The sequence below is a fragment of the Moschus berezovskii genome, chromosome 1, assembly GCF_049115385.1.
Source record: "Moschus berezovskii isolate FMDL1 chromosome 1, NW_MosBer_1.0, whole genome shotgun sequence".
NCBI lineage: Eukaryota > Metazoa > Chordata > Mammalia > Artiodactyla > Moschidae > Moschus > Moschus berezovskii.
This window is the reverse complement of record NC_142460.1, coordinates 156,321,557-156,341,974: the sequence shown is the minus strand read 5'-3', so window position 1 is coordinate 156,341,974 and position 20,418 is coordinate 156,321,557. Positions and strand designations below refer to the sequence as shown.

General features: G+C 36.8%; 1 protein-coding gene across 1 annotated transcript in view; it reads right to left on the bottom strand.

The window, feature by feature from the left end:
* The window catches only part of STAG1 (STAG1 cohesin complex component), a 503,309-nt gene that overhangs the window by 147,374 nt on the left and 335,517 nt on the right, over positions 1-20,418 (bottom strand). The window contains exons 8-9 of the mRNA XM_055413256.2: positions 16,536-16,687; positions 14,566-14,639 (exon numbers count right to left, since the gene is read on the bottom strand). Of these exons, the coding sequence (XP_055269231.1) occupies positions 14,566-14,639; positions 16,536-16,687 (226 nt within the window). The remainder of the gene's footprint in view (positions 1-14,565; positions 14,640-16,535; positions 16,688-20,418) is intronic.

The window sequence follows — 20,418 nt, the reverse complement described above, 5'->3', positions numbered from 1 at the left end:
GTATTAACAAATGAAAGACTCAACAGGTCTTTCTCAATGGGTTAGCACTGAGCTACCAGGGAAGCACAAAAACTAATAACATTTAAATACTTTTACTAACATTAAAATAAGTCTTTCTTTTCTGATTGCTTTTAAGACTTTTTCTTGGTCTTTGATGTTTCATACTTTGACTGTGGTATTCATAGATGTGAAATATTTTTCTTAATCTACTTAACACTCTTTAATTTTTTCAATCCATTTTTCTAACCAATTTTTGAAATTTCAACAAATTTTATTATTACTTTCCAGTATGTCTCTCTTCCTTTGAAATATTAGATAAAGGATTACAAAGCCTCTCAAATGATTCCCTTTTTTTTTTCAGAAAAAAGACATTCTATTACATTCTATGTCTGCATAAATTTCTCGGTATTATATTCTAATCTACTGATAGTCTCTTCAACAGTCTAAAGTATATTTTCTTCACTAAATATATATCCATTAATAAGAGTTTTTATATCTGGTATTTCAAAATTGTATTTTTAAGTCTACTTGTTCGTACTATATGCCATTTAAATGTTGAGTAAACTGTTCATTTGGTATATGAATTCCCCACATTCTGGACTAAAATGATACCAAAAGGATTCAGTCAGACAGAATGATCTTTTATTTTCTGTATTTCCTAAAACTGGGAGTTAAATCTAGCAACGTATACATTAATATTTACTTTTTGTTTGAAGTTGGTGTGGCAGGCGAGACACAAAGCATCAACTGAAACTGGCATCTCTCCACGGAACTTCTATTTCTATGTACATGCAATAACATCTTTCTTTAACAAATAAAACAGATTAAGAGATACTTCTGGAAAATCAATAACTGGTATTCATGACTAATGACTTTGGCAAGAAGATCATACTCTTCCATTTTGAGGAACTGAAATTCAATGTATCAAAAATGAACTAGTTCTTCAGGCACTCTATCAGATCTAGTCCCTCGAATCTGTTCGTCACTTCCACTGTATAATCATAAGGAATTTGATTTAGGTCATACGGAAATGGTCTAGGGGTTTTCCCCACTTTCTTCATTTTAAGTCTGAATTTGGCAATAAAGGAGTTCATGATCTGAGCCACAGTCAGCTTCCAGTCTTGTCTTTGCTGACTGTATAGAGACTTCATTATCTTTGGCTGCAAAGAATATAATCAATCTGATTTCAGTGTTGACCATCTGGTGATGTCCATGTGTAGAGTCTTCTCTTGTGTTGTTGGAAGAGGGTGGTTGCTATCACCAGAGGGTTCTCTTGGCAAAACTCTATTAGCCTTTGCCCTGCTTCATTCCATATTCCAAAACCAAATTTGCCTGTTACTCCAGGTGTTTCTTGACTTCCTACTTTTGCATAATGAAAAGGACATCTTTTCTGGGTGTTAGTTATAGAAGGTCTAATAGGTCTTCAAAGAACTGTTCAACTTCAGCCTGTTCAGCATTACTGGTCGGGGCACAGACTTGGATTACCATGATACTGAATGGTTTGCCTTGGAAATGAACAGAGATCATTCTGTCATTTTTGAGACTGCATCCAAGCACTGCATTTTGGATTCTTTTGTTGAGTATGAGGGCTACTTGATTTCTTCTAAGGGATTCTTGCCCACAGTAGTAGATATAATGGTCATCTGCGATAAATTCACCCGTTCCAGTATATTTTAGTTTGCTGATTCCTAAAATGTTGACATTCACTCTTGCCATCTCCTCTTTTACCACTTCTAATTTGCTTTGATTCATGGAGCTAACATTCCAGGTTCCTACGCAATACTACTCTTTATAGCATCGGACCTTGTGTCCATCACCAGTCACATCCACAACTGGGTATTGTTTTTGCTTTGGCTACATCCCTTCATTCTTTCTGGAGTTATTTCTCCATTGATCTCCAGTAGCATATTAGGCACCTACCGACCTGGGGAGTTCATCTTTCAGGGTCTTATCTTTTAGCTTTTTCATACTGTTCATGGGGTTCTCAAAGCAAGAATACAGAAGTGGTTTGCCATTCCCTTCTCCAGGGGACCACATTTTGTCAGTACTCTCCACCATGACTCGTCCATCTTGGATGGCCCTACATGGCATAGTTCACAGTTTCATTGAGTTAGACAAGGCTGTGGTCCATGTGATTAGACCGGTTAGTTTTCTGTGACTGTGGTTTTCAGTCTGTCTACCTTCTGATGGAGAAGGATAAGAGGCTTATGGAAGCCTCCTGACGGGAGAGACTGATTGAGGGGGAAACTGGGTCTTGTTCTGATGGGCAGGGCCATGTTCAGTAAATCTTTAATCCAATTTTATGTTGATGGGTGGCACTGTGTTCCCTCCCTGCTATTTACCAGGGGCCAAACCATGGTGGAGGTAATGAGGAAAACAGCGACCTCCTTCAAAAGATCCTATGCATGTACTGCTACACTCAGTGCCCCCAACCCTGAGGCAGACTACCACAGACCCATGCCTCCACTGGAGATTCCTCTAAACTAACAGGAAAGTATGGGTCAGTCTCTTGTGGGGTCACTGCTCCTTTCTCCAGGGTCCTGGTGCATACAAGGTTCTGTTTGTGCCCTCCAAGAGTCTATTTCCCAGTCCTGTGTAAGTTCTGGAAGCTCTATGGTGAGGTGAGAGGAGACCTCCTCCAAGAGGGCTTATGCCACACGCAAGTCTGCCACACCCAGAGCTCCTGTCCCTGTGGAAGTCCACTGTTGACCGCACCGCCACAGGAGATGCTCAAACACAGTTCTGTCTCAGTCTCTGTGGGATACCTGGGTCCTGGTGTGCACAAGGTTTGTTTGAGCCCTCTGAGTGTCTCTGGCGGGAATGGGGCTTTATTCTGAATGCAAATTCACCCCTCGTCCAATCTTGCTGGGGCTTCTCCTTTGCCCTTGGGCATGGGGTGTCTCTTCAAAGCTGCTCCTAGACAGAATGCATGATGAACTATGGGTAGAGGTTTGTGACACTGTACAGGAGGCTGGGATCAAGACCTCCCCTAAGAAAAAGAAATCAAAAAAGCAAGAGAGTTCCAGAAAAACATCTATTTCTGCTTTATTGACTATGCCAAAGCCTTTGACTGTGTGGATCACAATAAACTCTGGAAAATTCTGAAAGAGATGGGAATACCAGAGCACCTAATCTGCTTCTTGAGAAATGTATATGCAGGTCAGGAAGCAACAGTTGGAACTGGATATGGAACAACTGACTGCTTCCAAATAGGAAAAGCAGTATGTCAAGGGTGTATATTGTCACCATGCTTATTTAACTTCTATGCAGAGTACATCATGAGAAACGCTGGGCTGGATGAAGCACAAGCTGGAATCAACATTGCCGGGAGAAATATCAATAACCTCAGATATGCAGATGACACCACCCTTATGGCAGAAAGTAAAGAAGAACTAAAGAGCCACTTGATGAAAGTGAAAGAGGAGAGTGAAAAAGTTGGCTCTAAGCTCAACATTCAGAAAACTAAGATCATGGCATCCAGACCCATCACTTCATGGCAAATAGATGGGGAAACAGTGGAAACAGTGGCTGACTTCATTTTGGGGGGCTCCAAAATCACTGCAGATGGTGATTGCAGCCATGAAATTAAAAGAAGCTTACTCCTTAAAAGAAAGTTATGACCAACAAGACAGCATAATAAAAGGCGGAGACATTACTTTGCCCACAAAGGTCCGTCTAGTCAAGGCTATGGTCTTTCCAGTATTCATGTATGGATGTGAGAGTTGGACTATAAAGAAAGTTGAGCGCAGAAGAATTGATGCTTTTGAACTGTGGTGTTCGAGAAGACTCTTGAGAGTCCCTTGGACTGTAAGGAGATCAAACCAGTATATTCTAAAGGAAATCAGTTCTGGGTGTTCATTGGAAGGACTCATGTTGAAGCTGAAACTCCAATATTTTGGCCTGCTGATGCGAAGAGCTGACTCATTTGAAAAGACCGTGATATTGGGAAAGACTGAAGGCAGGAGGAGAAGGGGAGAAAAGAGGATGAGATGGTTATATGACATCACCGACTCAATGGACATGAATCTGGGTAAACTCTGGGAGTTGGTGATGGACAGAGAGGCCTGGCGTGCTGCAGTTCATGGGGCTGCAAAGAGCAGGACACGACTGAGAGACTGAACTGTATTGAGAGGAAATTATTCAAAAACAAAATCTCCTACAATAGAACAAATTTCAGGGGTAAAATCAGAACCCAAATTTGCTATGATATATTTTGTAAAATAGTTTCTAACAAAAGTTGCATGACGTACATTGCAAAAGGGAATAGTTACACCTGGAAATTGAAACAGTCTAATGAAACTGTCTCTGAGTAGGCCCAGTGGTTAAATACAGCAACAATTTTAAAGCTGATATAACGAATAGAATCAATGCATTACAAGAAGCTATACTCAAAGAATCAGATGAGAACATGAGAAGGACACGAGTGGATTATGATGAAGAAACAGCAACTAGAAAATAGGACCAACTGAAAAGTACAACAAAAAACCCTAAAATCTCACCATACTTTCAGCAGTATATTTGAATTGACAGAAGAAAAAAAAAAACCACCACCAAACCTGAAGGTAACAGAAAATATCCAATTAATTGAGATGAAAAACACTGAGAAGGAAAAGTAAGAAAGAGTGAGGAAGAGAGGGAGAGGGAGTGTGATGAGAGAGAAAGAGAGAATGTGAGTAAGCGCCAAAACCCTAAAACACAGTGTCATGTGTACCAACATTTGTGAAAAAGGAGTTCAAACAAAGAGAAATAAGAAAAAAATATTAGAAGAATCCATGGCTAAAAGTTTATGAAACTGATGAAAATCATTAATCTACAGATCCAAGAAGGTCAAAAAAATCTCAGGATAAACACAAATAGGTCCATATCTAAACAGATAAACAAACTGTGGCACGCTAATAAAAATGGGAAAGAAAAAAAAATGAACAATACAAAAAAAGTGATTCATGAGGTACAGGGGAAAAGAAAGACTAACAACTGAGTTTTTATTCAGAAAATATGAAGTTCAGTAAGTGGCAGAAAGGCATAGAGTTATTGCACGGAAAATAAAACTGTCCACCAAGAATTCTATACCCAGCAAACCTATCTTTTAAAAATGATGATGAAATAAGGCAATTCCAGATAAAGAAAGACTGCTAGCATACTTGCCTTACAAGAAACAGGAAAGAAAGTCCTTCAAACTGAAAGGAAATATAACTCTATATAATAGCTCACATTCATAGAAGAAGATGAAGTATGTTAGAAATGCTAACAAGAGGGTAAACAGAGAAGACAGAATGAACATTTACTCGTTTAATTTCCTTGAATAGCCTAAGATTTTGATAGTGGATAATAGTTAAGATGGCACTGTTAAGACAATAACAGAGATAAAAGGTATATGAAATAACACTACAAAGGAAGAACAAGAAAATGGAGACATACGGAAGGAAAGAAACTGTATTTATGTGAAGTTAGTCACGCTAATGGCATGGAATTTCTGTAGCAACCATAAAGAAAATAAAGAGATTATTTAATGATTAAAACCCAATGTCCATCTCTAGGCTCTCCACAAGAGACATGTTTCATGTTCAAAGACACAAGCAAGTTGTAAGTAAAAGGATGAAAAAAATATGTCATACATCAAGCAAACAGAAAAGAGCTTTAGGTATGTTATTATCAGGCAAAGAAGTCTTTAAGAAAAAGACGTTTCATATTTTAAAAAGGACATTTCATAATAATAAAAAGGTCTACAGGAAGATGTAACAAAATAGAATATATTCTTTTATGCACATGGAGTGTATTTTTTGTAAGAGGGAATCTAGTAAATTTGTTGTCCCTCACAATTTTTATTCAATATTATACTGGAGAGTCAAGGTAAGTATTAAAAGTGTCTTTGCTCACAAAGGACATGATCCTGTATGTAGAAAATCTTAACGAATCTAAAAAAACAAAACACTGAAACTACGGAATTAATGAGAATATTTTATAATTTTTGAGGAAGAAATAAATTATATTTTTAACATATTGATAAGAAGGAGTCTAGAACAAAAATTAAGGAAACAACTCACATTTGTAACAAAATAAAAATGAAAACATATAGAAATAAATTTAATAAAAGCAATAAAGACATATACTGAAAATAATATAAATTGCTAAAATAAACTAAAGAATATCTAAGTACATGCAGATACAACCTATACTCACAGAATGAAAAATGCAATATAATGAGGAAGGCAATTCTCTCCATATTGAAGTACTGGTTGATTATATTCTCCATCAAAATTCCAGTAAGCTTTTATGTAAAGACTGACAATCTAATTATAGAATTTTATATTCTCACTTTTATGCAGAATCTAAAACAGTGAACTTACAGAAATACAGAGTACAAAGATATTTCCCAAATGCTAAGGGTGGGAGTAAAGTGGGGAGGTATTGATCAAAGAGAACAAAATTCTAGTTTAAGGTAAAAAGGATCTATGACCAACCTAGATAGCATATTAAAAAGGAGAGACATTACTTTGCCAACCAAGGTCCGTCTAGTCAAGGCTATGGTTTTTCCAGTGGTCATGTATGGATGTGAGAGTTGAACTGTGAAGAAAGTTGAGCACCGAAGAATTATGCTTTTGAACTGTGGTGTTGGAGAAGACTCTTCAGAGTCCCTTGGAGTGCAAGGACATCCAACCAGTCCATTCTAAAGGAGATCAGTCCTGGGTGTTCATTGGAAGGACTGATGCTGAAGCTGAAACTCCAATACTTTGGCCACTTCATGTGAAGAGTTGACTCACTGGAAAAGACTCTGATGCTGGGAGGGATTGGGGGCAGGAGGAGAAGGGGACGACAGAGAATGAGATGGCTAGATGGCATCACCAACTCGATGGACAAGAGTTTGAGTGAACTACAGGAGTTGGTGACAGACAGGGAGGCCTGGCATGTTGTGATTCATGGGGTCGCAAAGAGTGGGACACGACTGAGGGACTGAACTGAACTGAACTGAGGGGTCTAATGTACAGTACGGTGACAATTTTTAACCATATTGTATTACACAGTTGAGAGCTGCTAAGGGAGTAATTCTTAAATAGTACCACAACTATAAATTTAAAAAGGTGAGGTAATGGAGGTATTAACTAACCTTACTGGAGGTTAATCATTTCAAAATATATGTGTTTCAAAGGACTTTGTTGTACATCTTAAACGTACGTATTTTATATGTCAACTAGATCTCAATAAAGCTTTTTTAAAAAAATTTCTAAAGTACTGAGATCAATACAGGTGGTATGGGTATAAGAAAAGATTAAAAAATCCAAAAATAAAACTTTGCATTTATAGTAATTTGACTCCCAAGAAAAGCACTAAAGCACCTCAGTTGAAGAACGGCCTTCCACCAATGGTACTTCGAAAAATAAACACCTATATGCAAAAAGTGTACTTATACCCTTATATATACCATATACAAAAATTAACTTAAAAATGGTTTATATATTAAATGATCAAACCTCTAGAATATAACGCATAAGAATGGGTTAGGCAAAATGTTCACAGATATGACATCAAAAGCATGAACAAAGAAGGAAAATTTATAAATTACTATGTTGCATTTGAAAACTTTTGCTCTTCAAAAGGTACCACGAAGAAAGAAAATAAAGTCATAGGCTGGGGAAAATTATGAAAATCACTTATGTGATAACACACCAGAATTAAGAATACAAAAAGTACTCTTATAAAATCCCTCTTGATAATTGTTAGAATAAAAAGACAGAAGATCAGTAAGGACAGAAAAGACTTAACCAACCATCAACCAACTCTGACCTAACTGGCATGAAAACAAAAGCATGATACATACTGTTTTCCCACTCAAAAGGAAAGTTTATCACAACAGAACATACTGTGGTACATAAAACAAATCTTATTAAACTTAAAAACAGTTAAATCATACAAAGTATATTCTCTGACTAAAATGAAATTAAATTAGGAGAAAATAATAGAAAGTTTTGAAATATCTGCAAATACACACAAAACTTCTAAATAATTCATGGTTCAAAAAAATAAATCCAAAGGGAAATTAGAAAGTATTCTGAACTAAATGAAAATGGAAACACCACACATCCAAATCTAGGGAAAATAGGTATAGCACTGCTAAGAAAGGAAATTATACGAGTAAAAAAGCTCTAATACTTTGGCCACCTGATGCTAAGAGTAGAGTCATTGGAAAAGACCTTGATGCTGGGAATGATTGAAGGTAGGAGAAGAGGGTGACAGAAGATGAGATGGTTGGATGGCATCATCAACTCAAGGGACACTGTCTGACTCTTTGTGACCCCATGTACTGTAACCCACCATGTTCCTCTGTCCATGGGATTTTTCAGGCAAGATTAGTGGAGTGGGTTGATATTTCCTTCTCCAGGGGATCTTCCCAACCCAGGGATTGAACCCAGGTCTCTTTACCATCTGACCTACCAGCGAAGCCCAATGGACATGAGTCTGAGCAAACTTCGAGAAACTGAATGACGAGCAAGCCTGGTGTGCTGCAGCCAATGGGGTCACAAACATTTGAACACAACTAACTAACTGAACAACGAAAGAATTATAGCAGAAATAAAAACAAGGATTAAATCAATGATCTCCGTTTCCACCTTGAGAAACTAAGGACAAAGGAAGGAAACCTAAAGAAAGCAGAAGAAAGCAAATAATAATAAAAAAAGCAGTCCTCAAGTGAAAAAGAAAACAAAAACAGTGAAGAACCAAAATCTCGTTCTCTTAAGAAAAATAAGTATAACTGATTAGCTCTAGACAGAAGATATGTGAGAGAGACATATGTAACAACCAATATTATGAACAATTTTATTGATTCTTCAGGCTTCCCAGGTGGCTCAGTGGTAAAGAACCCACCTACTAAGCAGGAGACGCAAGTTTGATCCCTGGGTCAAGAAGATCCCCTGGAGAAGGAAATGGCAACTCATGCCAGCACGCTTCCCTGGGAAATCCCATGGACAGAGGAGCCTGGAGGGCTGCAATCCATTGGGTTACAAAGGATTGGACACAACTTAGCAACTGAATGCCAAACACATGTTGATACTTGTTGAATATACTTCAACAACTTAGATGAATGTATTTTTTTTTGTAAGACAAACTGAACAGGCTTAAAACTACTAAAAAAAATTAATCTGTAGTTTAAAACATTCCTAAACAGACAACTCCAGGACCCAATGGTTTAATTCCTATCAGAAGAAGAAATAATACTGAATTATTAAACTGATCCAGAAAATTAAAAAGGAGAATAATCACAACTCATTCTACAAAGCCAGCATCTCCCCGGTAACAAAAGCAGTCAGAGGCATCTGAATAAAATTTAAAAACTTATATAAATATATGTGTGTATATATATTCCTGTTAAATACAGATGGAAAAATTCCTAGGAAAATTTCAGCAAATGATATCGAACAATAATAATAATAAAAGAATAACAGAGAGAGGAGCAGCCAAGATGGTGGAGTAGAAGGATCTGAAACTTACCTCCTCTCATGAGCACATGAATATCAGAACAATGCACAGAACAACTATCAGTGAAGAGTAGAATCCATCAGAAAAGATTTTGTAAAACAAAAGATATAAAGAAGTAATACAGTAAGATAGGGAGGAGGGGCAGACTCACAATATAATCAAATTATATACCCCAGGTGGGCAATCCACCTACTGGAGAATAATTATATTAGAGGTTCTCTCATAGGAGTGAGAAGTATGAGTCTGACATCAGGCTGCCTAGGCTGAGTGTCCAACTTGGGAAGAGGAGTGCCCAGAGCACCTGGCTTTGAAGGACAGCAGGGCTTGACTACAGGAGTTCCACACGATTGGGAGAAAGACTTCAGTCTTAAAGGGTGCACACAAAATCACAAGTGTACTGGGACAAAGAGCAAAAGTAGTAATCTGACAGGAGCCAGACCTTCCTGCTTGTATTGGAGGGTCTTCTGGGGAGTTGGGGAGGGTGGCTATGGCTCATCCTGGGGACACAGACACTACATAGACATATCAGAGAGTATTCATCTGCACAGATGCTCAGGGAGGCTAACATTTTGCTTGGGTCATTAATACAAAGTGCTGGCCCCATCCAACAGCCTGCAGACTCTAGTAATGGAATGGCTCAGACCAAACAACTAACTGGGTGGGGATGTGTCACTAGACAGGCTGCCTAAGACTTCCTGAGCCCTCACTTTCACCTAAAGACAGGCCCATAGACATGGCCTTAATCACTGGAGGGTCAAGACTAATTCTGTACGTATATCATCATGTGCGACTTTCAGGTGATTTAACTAGGAACAGTATTTGTTGGAACTGTTTGGTTCTCTGGAAGGAGCTCATAATAGGATTCCTTTCCAATCCCACCATATATACAACATAACCTTCTTTAGAGGAAGAGTGGCCTTTGGTGTGGTTGGGGTTGGTTCATTTCACTTCCCTAAGATCTCTTCCATTCCATATTACCAAGATGTTGGAAATGATTTTCAATGCTTGATTTAGATATTTTGAGTATGTCAGCTATCTCCTGAACGGTATAACATTGATTGTTTTCAATTAACGTCTCAATTTGACTGCCATCGACTTCAACTGCTCTATCCAACCTTGGAGCATTTCCTGAAAGAAATCCCCAGCATGAAACTTTGCAAACCACTTTTGACATCTTTGATTAGTCACAGCACCTTCTCTACACAGTGCACAAATCTTCTGCCACTTTAACGGCAGAAAGTGAAGAGGAACTAAAGAGTCTCTTGATGAGGGTGAATGAGAAGAATGAAAAAGCTAGCTTAAAAGTCAACATTTAAGAAGTGAAAATCATGATATCTGGTCCCATCACCTAATGGCAAATATATGGGGGGAAGGTAGAAACAGTGAAAGATATTATTTTCTTGGGCTCCATAATCACTGCAGATAGTGACTGCAGCTACAAAATTAAAGGATGCTTGCCCCTTGGAAGAAAAGCTAAGACAAACCTAGACAGTGTATTAAAGGAAATCAACAGCGAATATTCACTGGAAGTTCTGATGCTGAGGCTCCAATACTTCGGCCACCTGATGGGATGAGCTGACTCACTGGAAAAGACCCTGATGCATGGAAAGACTAAGGGCAGGAAGAGAAGGGGGCAACAGAGGATGAGATGGTTGGACGGCATAACTGACTCAATGGATATGAGTTTGAGTAAATTCTGGGAAATAGTGAAAGACAGGGAAGACTGGCAAGCTGCAGTTCATGGGGCTACAAAGATCTGGACATGACTTAGCGAATGAACAACATGGCAAAAAAATCAGGAAAAACAATAATTTACGTTCATGTACAGTGAGTGCCCTCCACACAAACCTGCAAGTTGTGAAATTTCAAAGATGAGAACATGTGTTTGCATGTCCAATTTATGTAAGTTAGTTCACATATCCAGCATACATTGTCATGTGTGTGCATCCTCTACAAGTGGCTGTTCTTTTCTGTACTTTACTGTGCAATACTGTATACAGTACAGTAGTATAGGACCTTTATGTAAGTCCAAGATGTCTGGAAGTAAGCATAAGAGCAGCGGTGATATAAGTGGTACTGCTAAGAAGTGCCAGGAATTGGAAGCTCAGAGAAAAAACAAAGAAGAGAAAGAAGAAATAACTCAAAGACCAAAGAGATCCATGATGCGGGAAATGGCAAGGGGATTTTATTTGAGGAAGTCTTATTTGTTTGTAGGCACAGGACCTTAACATAGAATAGTACATGAAGCTTGGAGCAGCGGTTCAGAATGCAATCTAGTGGTACTGTGTCATCTACGGTAAGAAAAATACAGCTACTACCCACATATCATGGGATCATTTTTTTTCCCCACGAGAGTACACAGAACTGAATCCAGAAAGAAACCAGAAACTGTGCAATCATCATCAGGTGTAAGTGAAATTGCACCTTGCTCTCTGTCTCTTATTGCTGACAATCCTTCAGCTCTACCATCTCCCACCCTTCCTCCCTCCTAGAGTCAGCACCTCTTTTTGCTCATTCACTCAATGCCAACTCCTGTATGTCAGCTGCTGTAATACTGTACTTTTTACAATACTGTAAAGATTTAAAATATTTATTGTTTGTTTTTTGTGTATTACTCGTGTATAAAAGTATTATAAAACTATTACACTATGGTACTGTATTACATGGGTTTCGCCGGTGGCCCAGCTGGTAAATTCACCTGCAATGCAGGAGACCTGGGTTCAGTCCCTGAGCTGGAAAGACCCCCTGGAGGAGGGCATGGCAACCACTCCAGTATTCTTGCCTGGAGAATCCCCATGGACAGAGGAATTTGGTGGGCTACAGTCCACGGGGTTGCAAAGAGTTGGACATGACTGAGAGACTAAGTACAGTACTGTACTATATAGCCAACTGTGTTAGTTGGGGGTTCAGGATAAATTTGTTGGACTTTTCAACACACTGGACTTAAAAATTTGCTCTCAGGACAAAACTCATGCTTGTGTAGGGGACTTAAAGCATGTATGTGTGAATTTTTGTGTGTGTATATATCTGAGTCACTTGCTGTGTACCAGAAACATGATACTGTAAATCATTTGTACTGTAAAAAATAAAACTGAATTTAAAAACATTCAAATGAAGAAAAATAATACATCATGATTATGTGGGTTTTAACCCAAGAACTGAAGGTTCAGTTAACATATGAGAAATCAACCAAATTAACTCACCACATTAATAGTCTTAAAAAAGAAAAACCACAAAATGATCTCAAAAGATGGAGAAAAGTACTTGACAAAACTCAGCATTTATTCCTAATGAAGTCTCAGAAAACCAGGACAAGACACGAAACTTCCTGAACTCAACAAAGTTAATCTATGAAAAACTTACAGTTCCAGTCTTAAGGATGAAAGATTTTATTAGTGAAAGAAATCAGAAGGAGACAAGAACAAGAATCAGGAGTACAATATGTAAATTCTATTTCTATAAAATTTTAGATAATGTAGACAAATCAGTTAGCTGATCAACGATTGCTTAAGGATGGGGAAGGTGAAGAGTGGTAGGAAGGGAGGAATTACAAAGTGTTATGAGAAATCTTTTCAGGATATGGACATACCTTGCCTGTCACTTTTACAGGTATGTGTGTGTATGTGCCAAAACATCAAATTATGCATTTAAATGTACAATTTATTTTATGTTAATTATATTTATGTAAGTATGTACATGCTTAGTCGCTCACTCATGGGCGACTCTCTGTGACCCTTTGGACTGTAGCCTGCCAAGGTCCTCTGTCCATAGGATTTTTCAGACAAGAGTATTGGAGGGCGTTGTTGATTCCTTCTCCTGGAGATCTTCCTACCTTAGTAATTGAACCCACGTCTCCTGTGTCTCTTGCATTGCAGACAGATCCTTTAACCATTGAGCCACTGGGGAAGTCCAAAAAAACTCCACAGCAGGTATATGGAAATTATTGCATTTTTGAAAATTAATTTGTTGATAATTTATTATTTATTATTATGAAGTGAAGGTCACTCAGTCGTGTCTGTTCTTTGCGAACCCATGGACTATACAGTCCATGAAATTCTCCAGGCCAGAATATTGGAGTGGGTAGCCTTTTCCTTCTCCAGGGGATCTTCCCAACCCAGGCCTCCAGCATTGCAGGCAGATTCTTTACCAGCTGAGCCACCAGGAAAGTATATGCAAGGAAGAGCATGTGATTCTCCATTCAGAGAATCCACACTCAAAGTAAAAGCCTTGGTTCTATTTCAGAGCTTTATATTTTGAATGACATCAAAATGATTTAAAGTAAATTATCAAAGTTACAAATTTTCCTTAAAAAAAAAAAAGCCCTCTACTTTCTCCATTTTAATTAACTTTTAAAATTAACTGGCCCATCTCAAGTTTCGAATGTGTCTTAAAAAAACAGTCCTATTATCTGTATCTGTGTCTTATCTATGTAAACATCACGCCTAACTAACAGAAAGCAACAAGCATATGTATTAGATTCATTAATTCTATATGAACCACTCAAGTAATTAATATTTTAAAAGTTCGCAAGTTTTACAGAGAGACACTTGCAGGAGAGCATGACAAAAACACTTCAGGAATATTTTGCTCCTATTTTCATGTATATAGTTGAAGGTAAAGAAGAATGATAATACAGAGATGCTGCATGATTTGCAAAGGTGCCCTTTCCTGTACACATTTCTCCCATAGCAATTTTTAAAACACCGCTGGTTAATTTGATCATGCAGTAAGATACAATGGGGCATTAAGCATGGAATTTAATTCTTTCAAAAATGAAGATAATGAAATCATATTAAGGCCACATTAACTTACTGATAGCTTATTAATTAAAATAAAATTGGTACAAACACAAGTACATAGGAAGTCTCTTAACAGTATATATTCTGAATCTGGAAGAACTTGTCAATCATAGTTGTGGTACAATTTTGACCACAGTTAATAGCATGACATTTATTTAGCTTTCATATACAAAGGTGCTTTCCAGCTAACAAAACAAGTAATTAAAGAGTTTATGTTTTATAATTGAGTAGGACTACAAAGAAGCAACAAATTAAGTTAAAAATCTTCTAAATGATTTTTAAAATCCCTTACCGGTATCTATGAACAAATATACCCTTAAAAATAGAGTTCATCATATTTTCGATTTCATCCTGATTTTCTTGTAGCTGAAATGAGAAATAAATATAAATTAAAATACTAATAATTTTATTTGAAATAAAGAGTTCCAATTATTTTAAATTCATGATTATTCTCATTCTGTGTAATTTTCAATCTTTTTTCTTAAGTATTGTGCAACAGATGTCTTAAATTACCAGGATCCTTTCATTTTTTTCTACAGCTTTACTACACCGGCTTAGAACCTCTTTCTGTCTCTCTCAACATGTATTACTGGAGAAGTAAATGGCAACCCACTCCAATGTTCTTGCCTGGAGAATCCCAGGGACGGGGGAGCCTGGTGGGCTGCCTTCTATGGGGTCACACAGAGTTAGACACGACTGAAGTGACTTAGCAGCAGCAACATGTATTACACAATGACTAAAAAAGAGTGGTATGGTTTAAGTGTGACCAGATGACTATCACAAATATCATTTGCTTTGGGAATAGGCCTCAATTTCTATACCTCTCCTGTCCAAACCAGGTCCCCTGCTTGGTTTTCTCAATAACAGATAATTCTTGATTATTATATTTGCCATTGTACAGGAAAGTTCCTATTCCATCTAAAGTATCCAAATATTAGTCTACATCTAATTAGCCTCAAAGTGAGTGTAGGTCAAATTCCCAATATAGGAGGAATACAAGGCAGCAAGCATCTTAGCCACTAGTGATGAAATGCAGCAACAAAATGAATACTATAGAAAAGAGATAAATTTCAGGCATTATTTCTCATTGGAGTTAAAATCTGAGTTCAATTACTACTGAAAAGGAATAAAACCAGTGATACAAAAAGTACATTCAATACAGTGACAATAAAATACTTTCAGATCTCCTCTTTTGCTATACAGTTTTACTAAGTTTGGGAACCATTCAAATTATTGAAACTTACTTTAAATTTACTTTTGCTACCTTTATTACACAAAAACTTAATAATTTATATAAGAGGTATATTGTTTGGTTAGCAGGACTACTAAAGAACAATTCCAAAACTTATATACAATTATTTCTAGTATGGAATGTGCTATGACTTGTATTGTGTTCCTCAAAACTTCATATACAGAAGTCTTAACTCCTAGACCTCAAACCTTATTTGGAAATAGGGTTGTAGCAGATGTAATTAGTTAACCTGGAGTCATGATGGAGTATGATGAACCTCAAATCTAATATGACTGATGTCTCCTTTTTATAAAGAGAAACTTAGAGACATACACAGTGAGAAGGCCATGTGAAGACTAGAGTTATCTTCTTTCCAGCCTACACAACTGTGAGACAATAAATTTCTGTCCTAAAGAAAAATCAGTTTGTGGTATCTGCTATAGCAGCCTAGCCCTCCAATACATCATAGACTATGATTTAATCAATCGTAAGTTTGCTCCTTCTTATTGCCAGTTATAACCCAGTATTTGTTGACAGTGATGTGTTTATAGCACTGAGATCTTATTCTTTTTTCAAGGTAAAACAGAGATTAATACTGTACATCTAAAATTTTATTTCTGATTGGATGAAAAAATGTTGCCTATAAAAATCCAGTTTAAAATCATTTTCGACCCGTATATGAAACTTTGACCATAAAACTGGGCCAATCTTATTATTCACAGAAATGTCTCATACATCTACAAATATACAGTCTTTAGCTTTCTTGTGGAATGCAACTTTGTTGGCCCCTAGTTCTGATGTTAGTATTTACTGTGCTTTCTGGTTTCACAGCTTGATAATCTTTCTGAGTTATCTAACTCTCAGACTACCTTCTTTCTAAACAGGAATGTTTTGTGATACTCTCCTGCCATCACACTGCACTCAGATAACCACTGGCTGGAATCAAATGCCAGATTCATTTGAAAACTTTGAGATCAAAGAATCTAGCTTTAAAAAACAAATTGAAGAATCTCAGTTACTGTGAAACTTACCTCTTTACGTTTTTGAAGCAGTAACTCCAACCTTTCGTTGGCTCTCTTCCCAATCATTTTATTTCTCTCAGCTTCATATTGTCTCTGGGTATTATCCTGATGAATACTGAGGTTTAAGGCAACATTCACCAGAGCAGTCATGAGCTTCATGGCTATGAAATAAAGGAAGATTATATTCACCTGTGAATCAGAACTTCAAAAGTTTACAATTTTGTAACAGAAATGGATGATGGAAGGAAACTAGTCAACTTCTATGTTTTATAATCTAGGCATAATTAAAATAAAAAGAAAAATTATTTTATGGAAATAAAATCATCATTTTAGTCTACAAAAATTTTCTCTGTGTCAGTGGCCCTATAAGCTTAGCTTATTAATATTCCTATGAAAAATAGACTCATACTGGGCGTTCTCTGGTGGTGAAGTGGCTAGGAATTGGCACTTTCACTGCCATGGCCTTGAGTTCAATTCCTGGTTGGGGAACTAAGATCCTGCAAGCTGCATGGTGCAGACACAACCAAGTAATGATAACAACAACAAAAAAAAACCCAAATACAAACACCACCACCACCCCCGCAAGTGACTCATTCTAATTATCAGCATGAAGAACTTAAATAGCATCTTCAACAACTCCTTTCCCTCACCTTCAAACATACACAAATCTAAGTGTGGGCATGTGTGCTTTCACTTCAGTCATGTCCAGCTCTTTGCAAGCCTATGGATTGTAGCCCACCAGGCTCCTCTGTCCATGGGATTCTTCAGGCAAGAATACTAACCAAGCCTTTTAGACCTCATTTCTGGCTACCAGTTCTCTGTATACAATTGCTTCCTTAATACCTGTGCTTAGATGCCTCACAGGTGTCTCAGCTGTGTACAATCAATTCATGACTTTTATTCCCATAGATGGTTCATCCCCTGTGTTCCTCACCTCAGTGAATGGCATAAATTTTGATTCCTGAAAAATGGACTGAACCTATGAAAAACATTAAATTCATCAAAAACATATTTTGTGATTTTCTGATTGATCTATTTTCCCTAGTCACAGTGTTCATGTACTTTTAAACATTCACCTGTATTCATAAATCTATTTAAATATTTTCAAACTTCTGTTTCAAATCCTCTGAGGAACAGGTATGACACAATACTTAGTCTTTTGTCTATTCCTATTCAGTTTCATCATTGAGATGATGACAGTATAGGGAAATCTGTTAAAGGAACAGAAGAACTTGTGATGGAAAAATAATCTCCTCTTTTTTCCCTTTAGTTTACTTATCTGCAATATGAATGCTCAGTTACTACTGAGTGTTTTGGAAGAACCAATACAAACATATACAATAATTAAATGAGCCTCCATTTCTTTCAAAACTTCCAAACTTTCCTTTAATTACACATAAACATATATACATAATGCTGGATCTATATCTATCTATTCATCTACACACATACACACGTGTTATTCTGAAACTCTATGTTTCAGATACTATCAACTGATACTGCCCTCAAACCAAAAAATAAGACAAAAATCCTAAAAACAAAATGCATTTAAGTTAGTGAGCTGTTAGGAATGCATTTAAATTAAAATGTTTCTCTTTTCCTGAGATACAACATCTAAATATAATATATTGAGAAATCCTGTGTTTCAAAATATAGGCTAGTGATTTGACAGCATTTTACACACTGTCAGTAGAATACCTCTGAGAGCTAAAAGTACTTTTAAAATTAACCTGTATAAAAAAGAATAGCTCAAAGACAGAACTGATCAGGGGCATTCAAACTGCCTAAGTCAAGAATAACTTTTCTTTTAGGGATAATATTTTAAGGGAGTTTGTCCTAAGCATACAAAGTCATACCCAAATGGAGCTTAATTCCGTTTATACTTCTCAACTTCTAATATAAAATGACTTGAAGATCAAGGAGTTGGAAAGCATTTAAATTTACACCAATTCTGTCTGGAATTAATCAGTGGACGCTGAGACATTAATGCTCTTGAACTTAACCATTTTTTGTTTTGTTATACCGCCTTGTGAACCCAGATCCCAAACTCCCCATCTGTCAGTTGTGTAATGACCCTTCTCAAGATCTCAGTATATATCAACATACTAAAAACAGAAGAAATGTAAAATGATCACTATATTTTTAGAAATATATTAGATGTAATAATGCAGTATTTAATGTTTATGAATATGTGAAATTTAAACTTCATTGAAACTTTCACCTTAAATACCAACATACAAGCAAATACAGCTAGTGAAGAAGACTCCTAACTTAACAATATAGCTACAATATGGGGATTGTGACAGGAATGAGAGTCCCCTGAACAAAGATCCATTCCTGCATAAAGTGAGCATGAATTAAGATTTAATGTTATTATTAAAAGAATTTTATACATTAATAATCCTACAGGAATTCAACCTGGTCTATGATATGGACTTTGAAAGTGTCTTCTCTTTGTTTACCAAAGTGAATACTTCACTTAGCATTCACATTTTAAAGATTAGCTATGGAATGACAAACTCTTCTATTGCTGTAGTACTAAGAGTGTGCTCTGCAAATATGTGCAGAATACAAATGGCTTATTACCAGTTCAGTAAAGTATAAATCTGTTGTTAAATGATTTGGTTTGGCCTCTTGTACTTCTGTTAAAGTCATAACAAGAACATGCTCTGGGGAGCTGCTGATTCCAGAAGAGAGAAATTTTGAGCACATCTAATCGAAATTGCAGCTTGGAGTCAAAACACATTTGCAGCCTAGAGTCTAGCCAGCTAATCCCTATTTAGTTCAGAGACTTCCAAGAAAAACTATAAACTTATTTGTTAGAAAAATAAATGTTTCTTGCTGTAAAAAATAAAAGTATAAATTTGAAAGTAAGTTTTTAGAAATTTTTATAACAATATGACAGAATAATCTTATATATATTGAGTCTATTAACAAAATGACACTAAGCATGTAATGTAAAAACTAGTCTTTGGCCACAAAAAATACTTATTTAGTGCTTCCCACTTATCTGCCAATCCGGACTAAAGCACTGTTCCGAGTATTAGAAGCTAAAGTGAATGAGACAGTATCTTCTTCCATAAATTTACTGTCTAGTGAGGAGAAGGCAAAGCATCAATAGATAGTATAAAATAAAAAAATATATCAGTTAAATAAAAATAAAATGTGGTTAAGAAAAATAAAGTATGGTAAAAAGGACAGAACACAATTGCATTTGTTTCATATGCCAGCAAGGTAATGTGCAAAATCCTTTGACTATGCCAAAGCCTTTGACTCTGTGGATCATAATCAATTCTGGAAAATTCTCAAAGAGATGGGAATACCAGATCCTCTGGCCTGCCTCTTGAGAAACCTATACGCAGGTCATGAAGCAACAGTCAGAACTGGACATGGAACAACAGACTGGTTCCAAATTGGGAAAGGAGTACATCAAGGCTGTATATTGTCACCGTGCTTATTTAACTTACATGCAGAGAACATCATGAGAAATGCTGGGCTGGATGAAGCACAAGCTGGGATCAAGATTGCTGGGAGAAATATCAATAACCTCAGGTATGCAGATGACACTACCCTTATGGCAGAAACTGAAGAACTAAACAGCTTCTTGATGAAAGTGAAAGAGGAGAGTGAAAAAGTTGGCTTAAAGCTCAACAGTCAGAAAACAAAGATCATGGCATTTGGTCCCATCACCTCATGGCAAATAGAGAAACCATGGAAACAGTGGCAGACTTTATACTTTTTGGCTCCAAAATCACTGCAGATGGTGATTGCAGTCATGAAATAAAAAGACGCTTACTCCTTGAAGAAAAGTTATGACCAACCTAGACAGCATATTAAAAAGCAGAGACATTCCTTTGCCAACAAAGGTCCATCTAGTCAAGGCTACGGTTTT